The sequence below is a fragment of the Phycodurus eques genome, chromosome 3 (assembly GCF_024500275.1).
Source record: "Phycodurus eques isolate BA_2022a chromosome 3, UOR_Pequ_1.1, whole genome shotgun sequence".
Lineage (NCBI taxonomy): Eukaryota > Metazoa > Chordata > Actinopteri > Syngnathiformes > Syngnathidae > Phycodurus > Phycodurus eques.
In genome coordinates, this window is record NC_084527.1 from 32,137,040 (window position 1) to 32,158,716 (window position 21,677).

At 46.4% G+C, this 21,677-nt stretch overlaps 1 protein-coding gene and 1 pseudogene across 1 annotated transcript; both read left to right on the forward strand.

The window, feature by feature from the left end:
- The first annotated feature begins 6,010 nt into the window (after positions 1-6,010).
- Positions 6,011-11,235, forward strand: LOC133399521 (protein OSCP1-like; annotated as a pseudogene).
- A 1,826-nt stretch (positions 11,236-13,061) lies between these two features.
- On the forward strand, positions 13,062-16,636 carry LOC133399522 (U7 snRNA-associated Sm-like protein LSm10). The gene is made up of 2 exons (XM_061671083.1): positions 13,062-13,308; positions 16,473-16,636. Exons 1-2 carry the CDS (start codon positions 13,062-13,064, stop codon positions 16,634-16,636), a joined length of 411 nt encoding a protein of 136 aa, XP_061527067.1.
- The last annotated feature ends 5,041 nt before the right edge of the window (positions 16,637-21,677 follow it).

The window sequence follows — 21,677 nt, forward strand, 5'->3', positions numbered from 1 at the left end:
CAGAGGCAGAGGCCCAACCAGCAGAGGCGGAAGCCCAGCTAGCAGTGGTGGAGGCCCAGCTAGCAGAGGTGGAGGCCCAGCTAGCAGTGGTGGAGGCCCAGCCGGCAATGGTGGAGGTACAGTCAGCAGAGGTGGAAGCCCAGCTAGCAGAGGTGGAAGCCCAGCTAGCAGAGGCGGAGGCCCAGCCAGCAGAGGCAGAGACCCAACCAGCAGAGGCGGAAGCCCAGCTAGCAGTGGTGGAGGCCCAGCTAGCAGAGGTGGAGGTCCAGCTAGCAGTGGTGGAGGCCCAGCTAGCAGAGGTGGAGGCCCAGCTGGCAGTGGTGGAGGCCCAGCCGGCAATGGTGGAAGCCCAGCCAGCAGAGGTGGGGGCCCAGCCAGCAGAGGTGGAGGCCAGCAGTGATGGAGGCCCAGCCAGCAGAGGTGGGGGCCCAGCCAGCAGAGGTGGAGGCCCAGCTAGCAGAGGTGGAGGCCCAGCCGGCAGAGGTGGAGGCCCAGCCGGCAGTGGTGGAGATAAAGCCGGCAGAGGCGGAAGCCCAGCTAGCAGAGGCGGAGGCCCAGCCGGCAGAGGTGGAGGCCCAGCCGGCAGTGGTGGAGGCCCAGCCGGCAGAGGTGAAGGCCCAGCCGGCAGTGGTGGAGGTACAGCCAGCAGAGGCAGAGGCCCAACCAGCAGAGGCGGAAGCCCAGCTAGCAGTGGTGGAGGCCCAGCGAGCAGAGGTGGAGGCCCAGCTAGCAGTGGTGGAGGCCCAGCCGGCAATGGTGGAGGTCCAGCTAGCAGTGGTGGAGGCCCAGCCGGCAGAGGTGGAGGCCCAGCCGGCAGTGGTGGAGGTACAGCCAGCAGAGGCAGAGGCCCAACCAGCAGAGGCGGAAGCCCAGCTAGCAGTGGTGGAGGCCCAGCTAGCAGAGGTGGAGGCCCAGCTAGCAGTGGTGGAGGCCCAGCCGGCAATGGTGGAGGTCCAGCTAGCAGTGGTGGAGGCCCAGCTAGCAGAGGTGGAGGCCCAGCTGGCGGTGGTGGAGGCCCAGCCGGCAATGGTGGAAGCCCAGCCAGCAGAGGTGGGGGCCCAGCCAGCAGAGGTGGAGGCCAGCAGTGATGGAGGCCCAGCCAGCAGAGGTGGGGGCCCAGCCAGCAAAGGTGGAGGCCCAGCTAGCAGAGGTGGAGGCCCAGCTAGCAGTGGTGGAGGCCCAGCCGGCAATGGTGGAGGCCCAGCCAGCAGTAGTGGAGGCCCAACTAGCAGTGGTGTTGGCCCAGGTGGCAGTGGCCCAGCTAGCAGAGGTGGAGGCCCAGCTGGCAATGGTGGAGGCCCAGCTAGCAGAGGTGGAGGCCCAGACAGTAGAGGTGGAGGCCCAGCCGGCAATGGTGGAGGCCCAGCTAGCAGTAGTGGAGGCCCAACTAGCAGTGGTGTTGGCCCAGGTGGCAGTGGTAGAGGCCCAGCTAGCAGAGGTGGAGGCCCAGCTGGCAATGGTGGAGGCCCAGCTAACAGAGGTGGAGGCCCAGACAGTAGAGGTGGAGGCCTACCGAGCAATGATGTTAGCTGATCTAGCATTGGTGTCATCCCGGCTGCTCGAGGTAAAGGCCCAGTTGGCAGTGATGTTGGCCCAGGTAGCAGAGGTGGAGGCCAGCTAGTACTGGCCCAGGGTTTAGTTCAACACCACCAGCCAAAAGAAGTATCAGCAAGAGATTAAAAACACCCAGGAGTGGTTTGCCTGTGACAGCCTGTTCCTGCTCACCTGGGGGTGGCCTAGCATGGCCATAGTCCAGTACCTTTGTGAATAGCATGTGCTGACTCCATCTGGCTGGATACAAGGCCTTTTTCTTGGACTGAGCAGAAGATAGAGGGTTATCCAAACAGCAAAGGAATACGTTGATAGCATAATCAGCATAATCCATGGTCCTATTTGATCTTTGGAGGTCTTGGGGCCGAGCGGCAAGCGTCAAAGCCCTCAGTTTCGCTCCAGTAGTATGCGTTGAATGATTAAATTGTAACATGAGGACCTATGTGATTTTGGCGGGACTTTTGGGTGCCTAATCTCAAGTTAGGGGTCTGAAACGTGGCACACACCATTATTGGGAATCCAGCTTTCAGGGGAGGTCTCCCCCAAGTCTCTTGACGGTTGTGGGGCCGAGCGGCGAGCGTCAAAGCAGTCAGTTTCGCTCCAGTAGTAGGCCTTTATTTACTAAATTGTAACATGACGACCTATTGATTTCGGCAGAACTTTTGAACCCTTAAGTTTCAGCTAGTGGGCTGACGTTCGACACACTCGATCGATGGGAATCCACCTTTCAGATGAGGTCTCTTCCAAGCCTTTTGGAGGATGTGCGGCCGAAAGGCGAGCGTCAAAGCATTCAGTTTCGCTCCAGTAGTAGGCCTTTATTGACAAAATTGTAACATGACGACCTATTTGATTTCGGCAGAACCTTTTAACCCTCAAGTTTCAGCTAGTGGGCTGACGTTTGACACACTTGATCGATGGGAATCCACCTTTCAGATGAGGTCTCTTCCAAGCCTCTTGGAGGATGTGCGGCCGAAAGGCGAGCGTCAAAGCATTCAGTTTCGCTCCAGTAGTAGGCTTTTATTGACAAAATTGTAACATGACGACCTATTTGATTTCGGCAGAACCTTTTAACCCTCAAGTTTCAGCTAGTGGGCTGACGTTTGACACACTCGATCGATGGGAATCCAACTTTCAGATGAGGTCTCTTCCAAGCCTCTTGGAGGACGTGCGGCCGAAAGGCGACCGTCAAAGCATTCCGTTTCGCTCCAGTCGTAGCCCTTTATTGACTAAATTGTAACATGAAGACCTATGAAATTTCGGCAGAACTTTTGAACCCTTAAGTTTAAGCTCGTGGGGTGATATTCGAAGCACTCAATCGTTGTGAATCCACCTTTCAGGAGAGGTCTCCCCCAAGTCTCTGGACGGTTGTGGGGCCGAGCGGCGACTGTAAAAATCATTCAGTTTCGCTCCAGTAGTAGGCCTTTATTGACTAAATTGTAACATGACAACCTATGTGATTTCGGCAGAACTTTTGAACCCTTAAGTTTGAGCTCGTGGTCTGACGTTGGACACACTCGATCGTTGTGAATCCACCTTTCAGGGGAGGTCTTCCCCAAGTCTCTGGACGGTTGTGGGGCCGAGCGGCGACCGTCAAAGTATTCCGTTTCGCTCCAGTAGGAGGCCTTTATTGACTAAATTTTAACATGACGACCTATGTGATTTCGGCAGAACTTTTGAACCCTTAAGTTTGAGCTAGTGGGCTGACGTTCGACACACTCGATTGTTGTAAATCCACCTTTCAGATGAGGTATCTTCCAAGCCTCTCGGAGGTCGTGCAGCCGAAAGGCGAACGTCAAAACATTCCGTTTCGCTCCAGTCGTAGGCCTTTATTGACTAATTATAACATGACGACCTATGTGATTTCGGCAGTACTTTTGAACTCTTAAGTTTGAGCTTGTGGGCTGACGTTCGACACACTCCATCGTTGTGAATCCACCTTTCAGGGGAGGTCTCCCCCAAGTCTCTCGACGGTTGTGGGCCGAGCGGCGACCGTCAAAGCATTCCGTTTCACTCCAGTCATAGGCCTTTATTGACTAAATTGTAACATGACGACCTATGTAATTTCGGCAGAACTTTTGAACCCTTAAGTTTGAGCTAGTGGGCTGACGTTCGACACACTCGATCGTTGTGAATCCACCTTTCAGGGGAGCCCTCTCCCTAGCCTCTTGGAGGTCGCCCTCAGTTTCGCTCCAGTCGTAGGCCTTCATGCCGTTCTTGTACCATGGCTAATTCAATTTATTGAACAAGCCTTAGTGTCATAACAGCTGCTTACATTGCCAGAACAACGAAAAAGCCCCCGAAAACCCCTGGATCTAAGTTTATCAAGGTTTCCAGTCACCTTTGACCTCAAACCTCCTAAAATTCCAACAAGAAATTATCGTCTAAAGTTACCCTCGGCAGATCAAGTTTTTTCCCATGATTATCTTTCCACTCTGCCCCTTGTTTACAAAGAACAATATCATATTGCGGGCACCGACACGGTAGTGAAATGGAGTTCCCTTCCATTGGTTTTAACCTATCAACAAAAGTCCACAACTAGTTCCCGCATCTGCCAATTGGGTGTTGGAATGTAACCTGCAGGTCATCACCCCTCTGCTGACATTGTCTTTCAGACCTATGGTGCGTCTACCTCGCCATCCATCCATTTTCTGAGCCGCTTCTCCTCACAAGGGTCTCGGGAGTGCTGGAGCCTATCCCAGCTATCATCGGGCAGGAGGCGGGGTCCACCCTGAACTGGTTGCCAGCCAATCGCAGGGCACATAGAAACACACAACCATTCGCACTCACATTCACACTTACGGGCAATTTAGAGTCTTCAATTAACCTACCATGCATGTTTTTTTGGAAACCCGGAGAAAACCCACTCAGGCACGGGGAGAACATGCAAACTCCACAAAGTCGGGGTTGGGGATTGAACCCCGGTCCTCAGCCTGTGAGGCAGACGCTCTAAGCCGTCGACCACCATGCCTGCCTGTAATATAGTCAATTTGTTCCAGCCCATATGGTGCCCAAACCCCTATTCTTTCTTAATTTTTTGCTTTACACCCCCCTTGCGTCATGGGCTAGCCCATGCGCCTCCTGACTTAACTGACCAAAAAAGGGCTGGGGGTGCCCCTATGAGACCCTCCTGATTCCTCCCCAATTCGGTGGAGTCTTGGCACGCTCCCCTAACAACCCGCAGCGGCTTGCAATATTGTACTGTAACTTAAATTTGCGTTAATTTTCACATCATTCCCCTTTTAGTTCCGTACATCGTAGAGACCCTAGTTCGGACCCGACTGTGTCATCAAGTCCATATTAGCCCCCAGACTCTAATAGCTCATTATACCATAGTTACTCTATATTTATTGTTCATGCCAAAATCCATATAGCTGCCACTTCACGAATTATAACCTCTGCAGGGGTGTCACTAGATGTTTCGTATTACTCATTACCCCTCAATCGTATCATACTCACCGTCAGTGTCACGCTAAGGTACTTACTACCATATCATGTGAACTTCCTCGACAATATTGCATTTGACATTCCGATATTGGTCATACTCTGTACAGAAACTTTAAGGGACAGACATATGTTAGTAAAAATAAAAGACAGAATTTGAAATGTTTTGAATATATGATGAGAAATCATTAATTCTATTATATTTTAAGGAATTTATGGTAAAAGTTACACCATTTTAGCCTTTTTTAGTCGGAAGATAAAGCTTCATAAATCCAAACCCTGTGGTAGGGACAGGGTGACAATTGTAAAATACCACCATAAAACCGCTCAATAAATGTCAAACTATACTAATATCAACATGAAATTGTAGACAACACTTATAATTTGGCACGCCCACTGCTGGTTATTGAAAGAATCTATTTAAATATATTTTTTCTTTAAATTTTACATCAAGGATACAAAAAGGCCTGTAATCAAATAAACACCCAAATATCACTTTTTGACCTGAGTTATGAAATAAATGAAGTTTTCCACAATACTCAAATTCATTGAGATGCATTTTTATTCACAAATATTGAAGGATGTTATAAAAGGCAAGAATAAATTTATTGAAAAATGATGAATAAAAAAATACATTGTCTATCAAATAATTCCCAAAACATTTTCAATGACTTATTTTTTTCAACCATGGTGCTAAATAAGATAAGTTCCCATGAACAACAAAGCTGGGTTTGGAGCAAATCCCCATCTTCTGATAAATGTGGTATTTTTTCTAAAACGTTGTACCAAAAAGAAATGTCTTTATTCATCCCGATGGCGTCCAAATGAATAAAAATGTTATTTTCCTGCAGTCATTTCAACACCTGTTGCATCTTAGTGTTTTCTGCAGATGCATGCTCAGATAAGAGCATGGAAACAGTCCGCAACACGCTACAGAAAACATACCCTTACAAAAAATGTAATCACAACTCTAACTTTCAAGAAGTTGAATTGACTCAAGACAGGCTGATTTTCCAGGATGTCAATGAAAACTCTCCCCCTGGTTTTCATTAACCTTGGAGGGGGGATGCTTTACATACTGGACCATCGCCTGCAAGCTCACAGCACTTCTGAGGGCAAGTCTGAAAAAGGTAGGTTGAAAACATGCTTCTACCAGTCTTTCCAGTCATGTTGCTGTCATACAGTGTGCAAAACCTTTTAAATATAAACATTTGTTTGTATTTCTGAATGTTTAACATGTTTCCTGTCTTCGTTTTTTTTTGGGGGGGAAGCTGCAGAAGTGTGGTCTGAAAATGACAGAAAAGATGTACAGGCAATATGCTAAAGCAGGTGTTCACTAATCTTAGGTTGGGAGTCTGTAAAATTATTAGGTGCACACCTGCATGTGGGCATGGAGTTCACCAGAGCTTCACAGATTGCCACTGGAATCCTGTTACACTCCAAGTCGATATCACAGCGCTGGTGGATGTTGCTCCATGCCCAAGAAGGTTAAGGCAGTGCTGGAAAATAATGGTGGCCGCAAAAAATACAATATTGCTGTTTTGGGCACAATTTAAACATTTTCAGCTAGGGGTGTATTAACTTTTGTTGCCATTGGTTTAGACATTTGCGATTGGCTGGCAACCAGTTCAGGGTGTACCCCGCCTCCTGCCCGAAGATAGCTGGGATAGGCTCCAGCACGCCTGCGACCCTAGTGAGGAGAAGCGGCTCAGAAAATGGATGGATGGATGGATGGTTTAGAAATTAATGGCTGTGTTTTGAGTTATTTGGAGGGAAGAGCAAATTTTCACTGTTGTATGTACAACAGTGAAAATTTGCTCTTCCTGTACACTAACTGTACACTAACTACAGTGTAGCTAAGTGTCATTATTTCAGTGTTGTACCATTATTTACAAAAATATGACACGTGAAGTCCCGTTTGTGACATACTGTACTATATAGGATCAACCACTATGTGTTTCTGTCCCTTCCCGTTGACAGTGATGAATGACATTGTCGGGACCATGTTCAGTAAGCCTTCATGGATGAACGTTTGAAACCTCAGCTGCTGTATTCACACAGGACAATGATGTCACGGACAGCAATGCCGTAAGGGCAGATCCCAAAAGGAGACTCTCGGTAAGAGGTCCGAACAATTTTAATTCAATGACAGAGCATGTGATGGCGAGACATACGAAACTAAAGGGACTCACAACCAGAAAGAATTAAAAAACAGATAACGCAGGGACACACGACAAAAGGTCCGCGTGGTATAATCGTACAGAACCTAAATTTGGACAGCGGTCAGAACGGCGGCAAACACGGGGCAAAAACGAGTGAATATTCCAACGCCCACACACTGTCACGGTGCCCCCTAAAAAGGCTGATGATTACAATGCATGACAGGTGCATCACCGATGTCAACGCCCACCTTCGTTCACCCAGACACTGCAACACAAAGAAAAACTATTTGAAACACAGGGCCATGACAGTATCCCCCCCCCAAAGGACGTCCCCTGGCGGACCACCCGGCTTCTGCGCAGGAGGGAGTGGAAGGCCCGGAGCAGGGACAGATCTAATATCCTAGAGCGGGGAACCCAGGAACGCTCCTCAGGGAGACACGACAAAAGGTCCGTGTGGTATAATCGTATACAACCTAAATTTGGACAGCGGTCAGAACGGCGGCAAACACGGGGTAAAAATGAGTGAATATTCCGACGCCCACACACTGTCACGGTGCCCCCTAAAAAGGCTGACAGGTGCGTCACCGATGTCAACGCCTACCTTCGCTCACCCAGACACTGCAACACAAAGAAAAACAATTTGAAACACAGGACCATGACAAATGAAAGTCGTACTAACTTGTTTGGCGCACGTCTTGATCATAAAGCTGAAGAAGAAGCATGGAGAAGGTAACAATCACATAGGAAACCGTTCTCAGTATGGAATACCAATGTAAGCTACTGTTACAATGATTAACATATTCAATGAATACCTCTCTGACAGTGCCAATCAAAACTGATCATGAGAACAAATGAGCAACATAAAATTGACAAAATCGTGCACATTTCCCAGGTTTAACGTATGTTTTGTCTGTTTTCAAACAGCTCTACGAGCTGGTGATCATGGCCTTCAAGTATCAAGTCTTCCACTTTCTGCACCCTAAGGACCTCCTGCTCATCTCATACAATCATATCGACACCATCAGGGAATTTGTGAAAGGCACTCCTCCCGTTGTGAACAAAGTGGATGAAACTCATTCTGTTCAGTCTGTTCAGAATTCAGTGAACCCCCCGTTATAAAGATATGGTCACAATATGTTCACAATAACTGAAAACCCACAATCTATTGAGACCTTATAAAAAAAATGATTTAAAGACATTTTAATTGATTAAAACACACTTTTTAAAGTATTCCTTAGCACCTGTTCTCACGCTCTCACTTGCACAGTTCTCTAAATAAGTGGCAAAGTGTGCTTGTTTCATGCTGTTTATTTTGTCACTCCCAGTTAAAGTTTACTGTACAACTGAAGCATAAAACAAAAGAATTAAACACCAAAACCATTTAGTTTCACCTAACATATAATGTGACATGCCATAGATGGGCCAACGGACATGAGCATAGGCTTTAAGGTATCATAAACCTTAAAACAACTGCTACTTTAACAGACACAGAGCAGCAATACATACAAACAGAGCATACAGTATATTATTATAGGCATATACATATATATATACATATACAATATTCTCTCTACTTTCAGACAACCATAACTATTACTGGCTTTGTTGGGGACCTTCTCTGCCTCTATCGCTATCCGTGTACTTACACCGAAGTAGTGCAACTCTAAATTTGGACTTGCCTGTACACAGTGAACCCACGCATATTTGGCATTCACCTAATTCACCTATTTACGGACTTTATTTGAAACCTATCCTTTGTTACTCAATGAAAAATGTGTTTTTTTGCTCAAGCCAAAACAATGAAAGTATTACATTGACACCATCTTGTGGTATCTTGGTGCCAATTAAATATGTTGAAGCGAGTTGAGGAGCTTTATTTAGACAAATGTAGTGCTTTGCCACCATCTTGTGGCCTCTTGGTGCCAAGGAGCAACATGGAAGTGAGTTGAGGAGCTTCATTGAGACAAATGTAGTACTTTGTTTCCATCTTGAGTGACATATAGGCAATTATAAACTGCCATTTTACAGTATGTAACATTCATGACATTTCTTTTGTAGGTATACTTGTCAATGACGTTGGGTGAATTCCAGCTTCTCCGACAAACTCTGCTCACATTCTTGCAAGACACGCACATCTGCGTGAGTTCCTTGCTATCTAAGTGAACACTGATATCAGCTGAAATAAAAACACTGCGTCATTTCAGGTGTCCATTTTCCTCAAAAGCAAAATCCAGACTCCCAACGAGCATTTCGCCCTGTCAACCTCAGGCCCAGTGCCTCATGGAATGGATGTTCCTGGGATCATTCGGTGAGAATGTATTGTTTTACGGAAGAATTTGGACTTTTTATCCGAAATGACCGTTATTTCTGTCGTGAACATGTCTGCACCTAATACCATGTTTTATTTACATTTTTACATTACACTACATGTGTGGATAACACTCTTGTTTTGCTGTGTTTCTTCCAAATAAAGGTACAGTGTCAATTTGGGAGGGGAAACATCCAAAGTTCACTCAGTGAAGGTAATGTCACAGTAAAACTACACACATGTTATGTCATCTTCAGTGCATCAGGAATGTCAAATGTTATAACCGTGAAACCATATAAATGTAAATTCACTGTAACGGTACGGCAAAAATCACAATTCAGTACGTACCTTGGTGTTAAGTTCACAGTTCAGTTTACATTGGGTATAGCAAGGTAACAAAATGCAAAATAAACTGCTGACACTGAAGATGAAACATCTTAAATCTTTTCTGTTTAGGAATATGCAACATCAACAGTGTAAATTATTATGCTATTATACCAATGGCATTTGTTGTTAATGAAGAGCTTGGGAGAGCCTGTTAAAATACCGCTGGATGTTTGTGTCACTCCAGTTTTATTTTTAATTTTTTATTTTTTTAAATTTCGTGCTGCATTGATGGCCATGATTGCCTGATTCTGTTTCAAATTAGTTAACAAGTTTGTTAGAGCCAAACCATATCGCAAGTCATGATGCCCGCTACAAAAGCTGAGCTGCACTGAGCTTGTTCACAGAAAATGCGTGCGGCTGGAGTCCAAAGTAGTTACATGAACATTCTGTGTGGGAACCCTAATAATCATCCCATCATACTATAGAACATAATTGCTCCTGCCTTTGATAAATACTATTTGTATGGCTAGTTTTGGGCGGCACGGTGGACGACTGGTTAGGGCGTCAGCCTCACAGTTCTGAGGACCTGGGTTCTCCACACAGGTTCCCGCCTGTGTGGAGTTTGCATGTTCTCCCCGTGCCTGCGTGGGTTTTCTCCGGGCACTCCGGTTTCCTCCCACATCCCAAAAAATGCATTCATTGGAGACTCTAAAATTGCCCATAGGTGTGACTGTGAGTGCGAATGGTTGTTTGTTTGTATGTGCCCTGCGATTGGCTGGCAACCAGTTCAGGGTGTACCCCGCCTCCTGCCCGATGACAGCTGGGATGGGCTCCAGCACGCCCGCGACCCTAGTGAGGAGTAGTGGCTCAGAAAATGGATGGATGGATGGGAAAAAAAAAAAAGTGAAGGAAAAATTGTGGCAAGCTTTCATACAGGGAGGGCCAGATCTGCCCCATTGGCCTTTTAAATTTGACACCTGTGTGCAACATACGCTCTTTGGACACATCTTTCTGCAATAAGTTTTTATCTCCATGCCACAGACAGAAACCGCTCCCCACCCTCTGACTAAAGAAGAGCTCAATCTACTGGCCTGTCTGATGGGCACTGTTGAGATTGAGAACGTGTCCAGTTCTCAGATTCTCCGCTCCATGATGTGGGTGTTTAATTTGTAACTTATTTTGTTCAATAGAGGAGCTTCAGCTGAAGCTGAGGAGTCATTTGGAGTGATAAATATACAAGCCCTGCAGGTAAACGCGCACGTCCATCGCGTGTTTCTGGAACTGCGGTCTGACTGAAATGTTTTATATTTCAGGATGAACATTCAGCAACTCAGCTGGCTCAAATCGCCGGCCTTTTTGCAGAACAAGAGGAGATGCCAGATGATGTGAAACAGTCACAAAGGAGATGACCTGCTGGCCATGATGAATGACCCCTGGCCCTTGTGACATGTTAATATTCAAATCCTGTCTTCAAACGACTTTCCACTCTCCTGGAGGGTATCTCATCTAAATAAAAATGTAAACACATTTTTGAAATAAAGTTTGAATTAATGTATCGCCGTTTTTGACACACTTAATAAAATATTTATTGACGATTATTGCTCTTTTATATGACCTCTTTTATAAAAATAATAGCCATAAAGAGCATTTCTTTTACAACAGAACCTAAGTGCAGTACAGTCGCGCGAGCCCCTGAAGGTCTGCCAGTAGCCCGCAGGTGGCGCTGTTGTGTTACTTGACCGGAAGTCTGTGACGTATGAATAAACGTCATCACGGCACGTTTTCTGTATCCGGAAGTGTTTGGCATTCTCCCGCCAAGGCCCTTTTTTTTGTGTGTATTTTTCAAATGGATTAAAGCGCAAACTCATGCAGTTAATATTGCATATTGTACATACATGGACAATAAGTTTTTAATGTTTCGAGTTGTCGCTGTATAGTTTAAATATAATTCACTGCTATCCTGTGTACAAAAATGCTTAATTGAAATGGTAACGAAGATAAAGTTCGTAAACTTAAAGTATATTTCACCAGAAAACCAGCAGCGTTCGCCTTTATTTGTACCGCTTGTTCCAATCTGAAATTGGTGTTGCGTGTTTGTGTATGTCTTACTAGTAAACATGACCACACAGGGAAAGACCTCTTTGATAGAAATTCAGCTAATATTTTTTTTCCCCCTCCTGTATTCTATACATATGCTACTCACAGAAAAGGTTTGAGATTTTTGGTTTTCAGATTCAATTTCAGAATTAACCTTATATGCACATGTAATAGTGGTTCCTGAACTTTGTACTCCAAGTACCACCTAAAAAAGTAAAATAAAATAAAAAATACTTAGCTCTCCCAGTACCGCTCTCATGACCAACATTAAAGCATGTCGTAGGTCTGAGTGTTCATCAAACACGAGACAGTTTTTTTTCATTAAAAAGTAGGGGTTTTTTTTCATTAAAAAGTAGGGGTTTTTTTTCATTAAAAAGTAGGGGGTTTTTTTCATTAAAAAGTAGGGGGTTTTTTTCATTAAAAAGTATATTTTAAATTATTATAAGCCATTGCAACATTATGCAGTTTGAACATTAACACTGAGCTCAAATATAGAAAAAAAAGTGCTAATATGATTCATTTAAACTTTATTGCACATAAGTTAAATAAATATTGTACCTAAATCAAAGTTTAAAAATAAACCGTTCTTAAAGACTAAATGCAAATGTACTGCACTAAAAGGTTAAATTCAACTGAACTTATAGGCAGTGACCGTTTCATGTACCATGAGAGGGAGCCCACATCCTACTACTGGTACAAGTACCACACTTTAAGAAACACTGCACAATAACCTCTACAGGTGAATTGAATTCGACATTCCTAAACTTATGAATGCACATTCTCAACTGTTCAATGTTTCAGTATTTTTTGCACATCTTGCTGTTTTCTAACAAACAGTTGAATAGCAAAATTCCTGACACGTGTTTGATCCACGAGGTGCACACCCTAAACTGGTCACCAGCCAATATCAGAATTTAGCGTGTAAATGTAGATCCGTGCTTCAGATCGTGTTAAGATCTGTAGGCCCACCACTGCTAACCACTATGCCCACAGTGCTGCCCATGTTTGAAACAACCTCAGTTGAATGAGTACTAAAGCTGTACGAAAGCTCCGACGATGCCATTGCTGGTTACTGCTGGTTATAACTTGACTTGTTTGGCTCAAGAAGTGTTTACACATCTCACTGGTATTAAATTAAAGAGCACAGCTAACTTTGAGGCTTCTTGGCGGAGGCCATGGAGTCAAAAAGGACTGAGGGCCCGCTGTTAAGCCAAGCAGAGAGTTTAAACTCCATCAGGGTGCGCACCATCGCAGAGAAAAGCATGGTGGTGCTGCTGCAGGGCCTGGGGGGGGGGGAGGTGACCACGGTGGACCTGAGGAACGAGAGCACGGCACGGGGTCGGGTGGTCAACGTGGATGTGTTCATGAACGTACCCCTGGAGGAAGTGCTTTTCCGTGACCGCAAGGGGCGCCTCACTCGGCTGCAGGACCTCTTCATCTTCTTCTTCTTCTTTTCCTTTCGGCTTGTCCCGTTAGGGGTCGCCACAGCGCGTCATCCTTTTCCATGTAAGCCTATCTCCTGCATCCTCCTCTCGAACACCAACTGCCATCATGTCTTCCCTCACGACATCCATCAACCTTCTCTTTGGTCTTCCTCGAGCTCTCTTGCCTGGCAGCTCCATCCTCATCATCCTTCTTCCAATATACTCACTATTTCTCCTCTGGACGTGTCCAAACCATTGAAGTCTGCGCTCTCTAACTTTGTCTCCAAAACATCGAACCTTGGCTGTCCCTCTGATGAGCTCATTTCTAATTTTATCCAACCTGGTCACTCCAAGAGCGAACCTCAACATCTTCATTTCCGCCACCTCCAGCTCTGCTTCCTGTTGTCTCTTCAGTGCCACTGTCTCTAATCCGTACATCATGGCTGGCCTCACTACTGTTTTATAAACTTTGCCCTTCATCCTAGCAGAGACTCTTCTGTCACATAACACACCTGACACCTTCCTCCACCCGTTCCAACCTGCTTTGACCCGTTTCTTCACTTCCTGACCACACTCACCATTGCTCTGGACGGTTGACCCCAAGTATTTAAAGTCCTCCACCCTTGCTATCGCTTCTCCCTGTAGCCTCATTCTTCCCCCACCAGCCCTCTCATTCATGCACATATATTCTGTTTTACTTCGGCTAATCTTCATTCCTCTTCTTTCCAGTGCATGCCTCCATCTCTCTAACTGTTCCTCCAGCTGCTCCCTGCTTTCACTGCAGATCACAATGTCATCTGCAAACATCATGGTCCACGGGGATTCCAGTCTAACCTCATCTGTCAGCCTATCCATCACCACTGCAAAAAGGAAGGGGCTCAGGGCTGATCCCTGATGCAGTCCCACGTCCACCTTAAATTCTTCTGTCACACCTACAGCACACCTCACCGCTGTTCTGCTGCCCTCGTACATGTCCTGTATTATTCTAACATACTTCTCTGCCACTCCAGACTTCCGCATGCAGTACCACAGTTCTTCTCTGGGTACTCTGTCATAGGCTTTCTCTAGATCTACAAAGACACAATGTAGCTCCTTCTGACCTTCTCTGTACTTTTCCATCAACATCCTCAAGGCAAATAATGCATCTGTGGTACTCTTTCTAGGCATGAAACCATACTGTTGCTCGCAAATACTCACTTCTGTCCTGAGTCTATCCTCCACTACTCTTTCCCATAACTTCATTGTGTGGCTCATCAACTTTATTCCTCTATAGTTGCCACAGCTCTGCACATCACCTTTGTTCTTAAAAATGGGCACCAGTACACTTTTCCTCCATTCCTCAGGCATCTTCTCACGCACTAGAATTCTATTGAACAAGCTGGTCAAAAACTTCACAGCCACCTCTCCTAGATGCTTCCATACCTCCACAGGAATGTCATCAGGACCAACTGCCTTTCCATTTTTCATCCTCTTTAATGCCTTTCTAACTTCCCCCTTACTAATCATTGCCACTTCCTGGTCCACCACACTTACCTCTTCTACTCTCCCTTCTCTATCATTTTCCTCATTCATCAACTCCTCGAAGTATTCTTTCCATCTAGCAAGCACACTGCTGGCACCAGTCAACATATTTCCATCTCTATCCTTAATCACCCTAACCTGCTGCACATCCTTCCCATCTCTGTCCCTCTGTCTGGCCAGCCTGTATAGATCCTTTTCTCCTTCTTTAGTGTCCAACCTGCCATACATGTCATCATATGCCTCTTGTTTTGCCTTTGCCACCTCTACCTTTGCCCTGTGTCGCATCTCAATGTATTCCTTTCGCCTCTCCTCGGTCCTCTCAGTGTCCCACTTCTTCTTAGCTAACCTCTTTCCTTGTATGATTTCCTGTACTGTGAGGTTCCACCCCCAAGTCTCCTTCTCTCCTTTCCTGCCAGAAGATACACCAAGTACTCTCCTGCCTGCTTCTCTGATCACCTTGGCTGCAGTGGTCCAGTCTTCTGGAAGCTCCTGCCGTCCACCGAGAGCCTGTATCACCTCTTCCCGAAAAGCTGCACAACACTCGTCCTGTCTCAGCTTCCACCACATGGTTCTCTTCTCTGCCTTTGTCTTCCTAATTTTCCTCCCCACCACCAGAGTCATCTTACACACCACCATCCTATGCTGTCTAGCCACACTCTCCCCTACCACTACCTTACAGTTGGTAACCTCCTTCAGATTACATCGTCTGCACAAGATGTAATCCACCTGTGTGCTTCTACCTCCGCTCTTATAGGTCACCCTATGTTCGTGCCTCTTCTGGAAAAAAGTGTTCACTACAGCCATTTGCATCCTTGTTGCAAAGTCTACCACCATCTGTCCCTCCAAGTTCCTTTCCTGGATGCCATATTTACCCATCACTTCTTCATCACCCCTATTACCTTCACCAACATGTCCATTACAATCTGCACCAATTACGACTCTCTCTCTGACTGGGATGCTAAGAACTACATCATCTAGCTCCTTCCAGAATTTCTCTTTCACCTCTAGGTCACATCCTACCTGTGGGGCATAGCCACTAATCACATTACACATAACACCCTCAATTTCAAATTTCAGCCTCATCACTCGATCTGATACTCTTTTCACCTCCAAGACATTCTTAGCCAACTCTTCTTTTAAAATAACCCCGACTCCATTTCTCTTCCCATCGACACCATGGTAAAATAATTTAAACCCTGCCCCTAAACTTCTAGCCTTACTGCCTTTCCACCTGGTCTCCTGGACACACAATATATCAACCTTTCTCCTCATCATCATGTCAACCAACTCCCGAGATTTTCCTGTCATAGTCCCAACATTCAAAGTCCCCACATTCAGTTCTAGGCTCTGTGTTTTCCTCTTCTCTTTCTGCCGAAGAACCCGCTTTCCACCTCCTCTTCTTCTTTGACTTCGACCCACAGTAGCTGAATTTCCAACGGCGCCCCGCAGGTTGACGGCGCCGGTGGCGGACGTTGTTAACCCGGGCCACGACCGATCCGGTATGGAATTCTTTGGATGAACGCTCATATTTGTTTGGCAAGGTTTTAAGCCGGATGCCCTTCCTGACGCAACCCTCTGCATTTATCCGGGCTTGGGACCGGCCTACAGTTTGCACTGACTTGTGCCACCCATAGGGCTGCATTCAGGACCTCTTCATCACGGGCAGAAATATCCGCTACGTTCACATCCCCGACCACATGGACATCATGAAGACTATACACGGTCAACTGACGAAAATCCACCGTGTCCGCAACTTCAGCGAAGAGGGAGGAGGCAGAAAGGAGTTTGCCAAGAAAACAAACTGATTAAACTCTGTCCCAACAACATGGAGAACAATTATTCTTTTTTTCTTTTTTAAACATGTGATCTAGTACATCACGTATTGATTTCTGAGTTGCACAAGGTTATTTCTTGTTTTGCCTTTGTTAAAATGTTGAGAATAAGGCCTTACTAATAATGGAGCCCAATCTTATAGATACTGTATGTCTTACTATACTGTATCTTCTTCTTTTCCTTTCGCCTTGTCCCATTAGGGGTCGCCACAGCGCGTCATCCTTTTCCATGTCAGCCTATCTCCTGCATCCTCCTCTCGAACACCAACTGCCATCATGTCTTCCCTCATGACATCCATCAACCTCCTCGTTGGTCTTCCTCGAGCTCTCTTGCCTGGCAGCTCCAATCTCATCATCCTTATACCAATTTACTCACTATTTCTCCTCTGGACGTGTCCAAACCATCGAAGTCTGCTCTCTCTAACTTTCTCCAAAACATCGAACCTTGGCTGTCCCTCTGATGAGCTCATTTCTAATTTTATCCAATCTGGTCACTCCGAGAGCGAACCTCAACATCTTCATTTCCGCCACCTCCAGCTCTGCTTCCTGTTGTCTCTTCAGTGCCACGGTCTCTAATCCGTACATCATTGCTGGCCTCACCACTGTTTTATAAACTTTGCCCTTCATCCTAGCAGAGGCTCTTCTGTCACATAACACACCTGACACCTTTCTCCACCCGTTTCAACCTGCTTGGACCCGTTTCTTCCCTTTCTGACCACACTCACCATTGCTCTGGACGGTTGACCCCAAGTATTTAAAGTCCTCCACCCTTGCTATCTCTTCTCCCTGAAGCCTCACTCTTCCCCCACCACCCCTCTCATTCATGCACATATATTCCTGTTTTAGTTCGGCTAATCTTTATTCCTCTGCTTTCCAGTGCATGCCTCCATCTTTCTAACTGTTCCTCCACCTGCTCCCTGCTTTCACTGCAGATCACAATGTCATCTGCAAACATCATGGTCCACGGGGATTCCAGTCTAACCTCATCTGTCAGCCTATCCATCACCACTTCAAACAGGAAGGGACTCAGGGCTGATCCCTGATGCCGTCCCACCTCCACCTTAAATTCGTCTGTCACACCTACAGAACACCTCACCGCTATTCTGCCGCCCTCGTACATGTCCTGTATTATTTTAACATACTTCTCTGCCACTCCAGAGTTCCGCATGCAGTACCACAGTTCCTCTCTGGGTACTCTGTCATAGGCTTTCTCTAGATCTACAAAGACACAATGTAGCTCCTTCTGACCTTCTCTGTACTTTTCCATCAACATCCTCAAGGCAAATAATGCATCTGTGGTACTCTTTCTAGACATGAAACCATACTGTTGCTCACAAATACGCACTTCTGTCCTGAGTCTAGCCTCCACTACTCTTTCCCATAACTTCATTGTGTGGCTCATCAACCTTATTCCTCTATAGTTCCCACAGCTCTGCACATCACCCTTGTTCTTAAAAATGGACACCAGCACACTTTTCCTCCATTCCTCAGGCATCTTCTCGCGCTAGAATTCTATTGAACAAGCTGGTCAAAAACTCCACAGCCACCTCTCCTAGATGCTTCCATACCTCCACAGGAATGTCATCACGACCAACTGCCTTTCCATTTTTCATCCTGTTTAATACCTTTCTAACTTCCCCCTTACTAATCATTGCCACTTCCTGGTCCACCACACTTGCCTCTTGTACTTTCCCTTCCCTCTCATTTTCCTCATTCATCAACTCCTCGAAGTATTCTTTCCATTGAGTTAGCACACTGCTAGCACCAGTCAACATATTTCCATCTCTATCCTTAATCACCCTAACCTGCTGCACATCCTTCCCATCTCTAGCCCTCTGTCTGGCCAGCCTGTATAGATCCTTTTCTCCTTCTATAGTGTCCAACCTGCCATACATGTCATCATATGCCTCTTGTTTGGCCTTTGCCCCCCCTACCTTTGCCCTGTGTCGTATCTCAATTAATTCCTTTCGCCTCTCCTCGGTTCTCTCAGTGTCCCACTTCTTAGCTAACCTTTTTCCTTGTATGATTTCCTGTACTGTGAGCTTCCACCACCAAGTCTCCTTCTTTCCTTTCCTGCCAGAAGATACACCAAGTACTCTCCTGCCTGCCTCTCTCTCTCTGGCTGCAGTGGTCCAGTCTTCTGGAAGCTCCTCCTGTCCACCGAGAGCCTGTCTCACCTCTTCCCGAAAAGCTGCACAACACTCGTCCTGTCTCAGCTTCCACCACATGGCTCTCTGCTCTGCCTTTGTCTTCTTAATTTTCCTCCCCACCACCAGAGTCATCTTACACACCAGCATCCTATGCTGTCTAGCCACACTCTCCCTGACCACTACCTTACAGTTGGTAACCTCCTTCAGATCACATCGTCTGCACAAGATGTAATCCACGTGCATGCTTCTACCTCCACTGTTGTAGGTCACCCTATGTTCGTGCCTCTTCTGGAAAAAAGTGTTCACTACAGCCATTTGCATCCTTGTTGCAAAGTCTACCACCATTTGTACCTCCAAGTTCCTTTCCTGGATGCCGTACTTACCCATCACTTCTTCATCACCCCTATTTCCTTCACCAACATGTCCATGACAATCTGCACCAATTACGACTCTCTCTCTGTCTGGGATGCTCAGAACTACTTCGTTTAGCTCCTTCCAGAATTTCTCTTTAACCTCTCAGTCACATCCTACCTGTGGCGCATAGCCACTAATCACATATTACATAACACCCTCAATTTCAAGTTTCAGCCTCATCACTCGATCTGATACTCTTTTCACCTCCAAGACATTCTTAATATTGGTCAACAACGGATATGCAAGTAGTGCAGAGTGGCAAGACTACAACAGTGAGTGAACGAATAATGTATAATTGGTCGACAGAGATGTGACAAGAATCTCAAGACAAAAATGGCAGCATGTTACAATTGAATTGTAAATTGACGGTTTAAGAAGTTAATGGCAAGGGGGAAGAAGCTGTTGGAATGTCTGCTCGTTTTAGTTTCCATTGTTCAATAGCGCCTACCTGAGGGAATGAGCTGGAAGAGGTGCTGACCAGGATGTGGAGGTTCCAAGAGGATGTTGCATGCGCTTGTCTTACTTCTTCCAGCATGCAAGTACTCAAGAATAGATAAGGGGGTTACTGAAAATTTTTTCAGCAGTTTTGATTGTCCATTGCAGTCGGAGTTTGTCCTTTTTTGTGAAAGCACCAAACCAGACTGTGATGGATGAAGACAGGACTGATTCGATGACTGAGCTGGTGAGAACTGCCTCAACAGCTCCTGTACTTATATATTTGTGTTTGCAGTGCCTGCACCAGAGCTTGCTCTGCCGCCTTCAAAAGGGCTGGCCACGGACCTCGTGTCCATTTTTGAATTGGGGGACACAGACTTTGGGGGCTCAGTATGGGAGCCTGGATGCGGGGGCCGATGTGGACCTGACCTCTGCCTTGTTCGAGCAGCTGGAGGTATTTGAGGCAGCAGAAGCAGCCGAGGCATCCTCCTTCTCAGGCATGTGCCGCAAAGTGGACATGACGGGCAGAGAGAGCAGGGTTGGCTTCAACTTGCAGACTGCACTATATTCAATATCTAAGCTTCATATTCTTCTTTTCCTTTCGGCTTGTCCCTTTAGGGGTCGCCAAAGCGCGTCATGTAAGCCTATCTCCTGCATCCTCCTCGCGAACACCAACTGCCCTCATGTCTTCCCTCACGACATCCATCAACCTTCTCTTTGGCCTTCCTCTAGCTCTCTTGTCAGCTCCACCCTCATCATCCTTTTACCAATATACTCACTATTTGTCCTCTGGACGTGTCTAAACCATTGAAGTCTGCTCTAACTTTGTCTCCAAAACATTGAACCTTGGCTGTCCCTCTGATGAGCTCATTTCTAATTTTATCCAACCTGGTCTCTCCGAGAGCGAACCTCAACATCTTCATTTCCGCCACCTCCAGCTCTGCTTCCTGTTGTCTCTTCAGAATCAGAATCAGAATCATTTTATTTGCCAAGTATGTAAAAAAAAACACACAAGGAATTTGTTTCCGGGAGTTGGAGCCGCTTTCGTACGACAACAGACAGTAAATTGACAGAGAACACTTTTGAGACATAAAGACATTGACAAAAACAAAAACAGTCACTGAGCAATAAAGGGTTGCGAGTTGTCTGGTAATGTACATTATTTTTTTTTTGGACAATTTTGCAAAAGATGCTGAGTCCTCTAGCACTTAGAGCAGTTCGAATGACTAATATTGCAATAGTCCGGTGCAATGACCATTGTGCAAAGGGCGCCGAGCCTTCAAGGATTGTATGCAGTTTAAAGTGGCGAGCGACTGGTGGCCGGGCCTGCACCCATGGGGCCCGGCCGGGCACAGCCCGAAAGGGTAACGTGGGTCCCCCTTCCCATGGGCTCACCACCCATGGGAGGGGCCATAGGGGTCGGGTGCAGTGCGAGCTGGGCGGTGGCTGAAGGGGAGGACCTTGGCGATCCGATCCCTGGCTACAGAAGCTGGCTCTAGGGACGTGGAATGTCACCTCTCTGGCAGGGAAGGAACCCGAGCTGGTGTGTGAGGTCGAGAAGTTCCGACAAGATATAGTCGGACTCGCCTCCACGCACAGCTTGGGCTCTGGTACCAGTCCTCTCGAAAGGGGTTGAACTCTCTTCCACTCTTGAGTTGCCCACGGTGAGAGGCGCCAAGCAGGTGTGGGTATACTTATTGCTGCCCGGCTCGGCGCCTGTACGTTGGGGTTCACCCCGGTGGTGTCACGTACGTGGTTAAGGCGAGGGCGAGTAACGCAAGGTAAGAACATGGTGGACCCAATTGCAGGGAAGCAGGGAGGCAAGGCAGGGGTGCGGGAGTTTCAAAATAATATTTAATCTTAGAAAAGGGAAAACTGAACAAAGTCCCACAACAGATACCAATCAAATCAAAGTAACAAAGAAACACTCGAATATCTAAAACTGGAAACAAACTATGACCTGTGAGTAAGACGTGGAATAGAAACGGAAAATGACACCTGACAATGACATCCCA

What these genes read in the sequence shown, in the direction of transcription:
- LOC133399522 (XM_061671083.1), top strand. Translation starts at nt 13,062, where the DNA reads ATGGAGTCAAAAAGGACTGAGGGCCCGCTGTTAAGCCAAGCAGAGAGT. An exon ending in CAAGGGGCGCCTCACTCGGC is followed by an intron (nt 13,309 to 16,472) that starts TGCAGGACCTCT and finishes CATAGGGCTGCA; the next exon opens with TTCAGGACCTCTTCATCACG.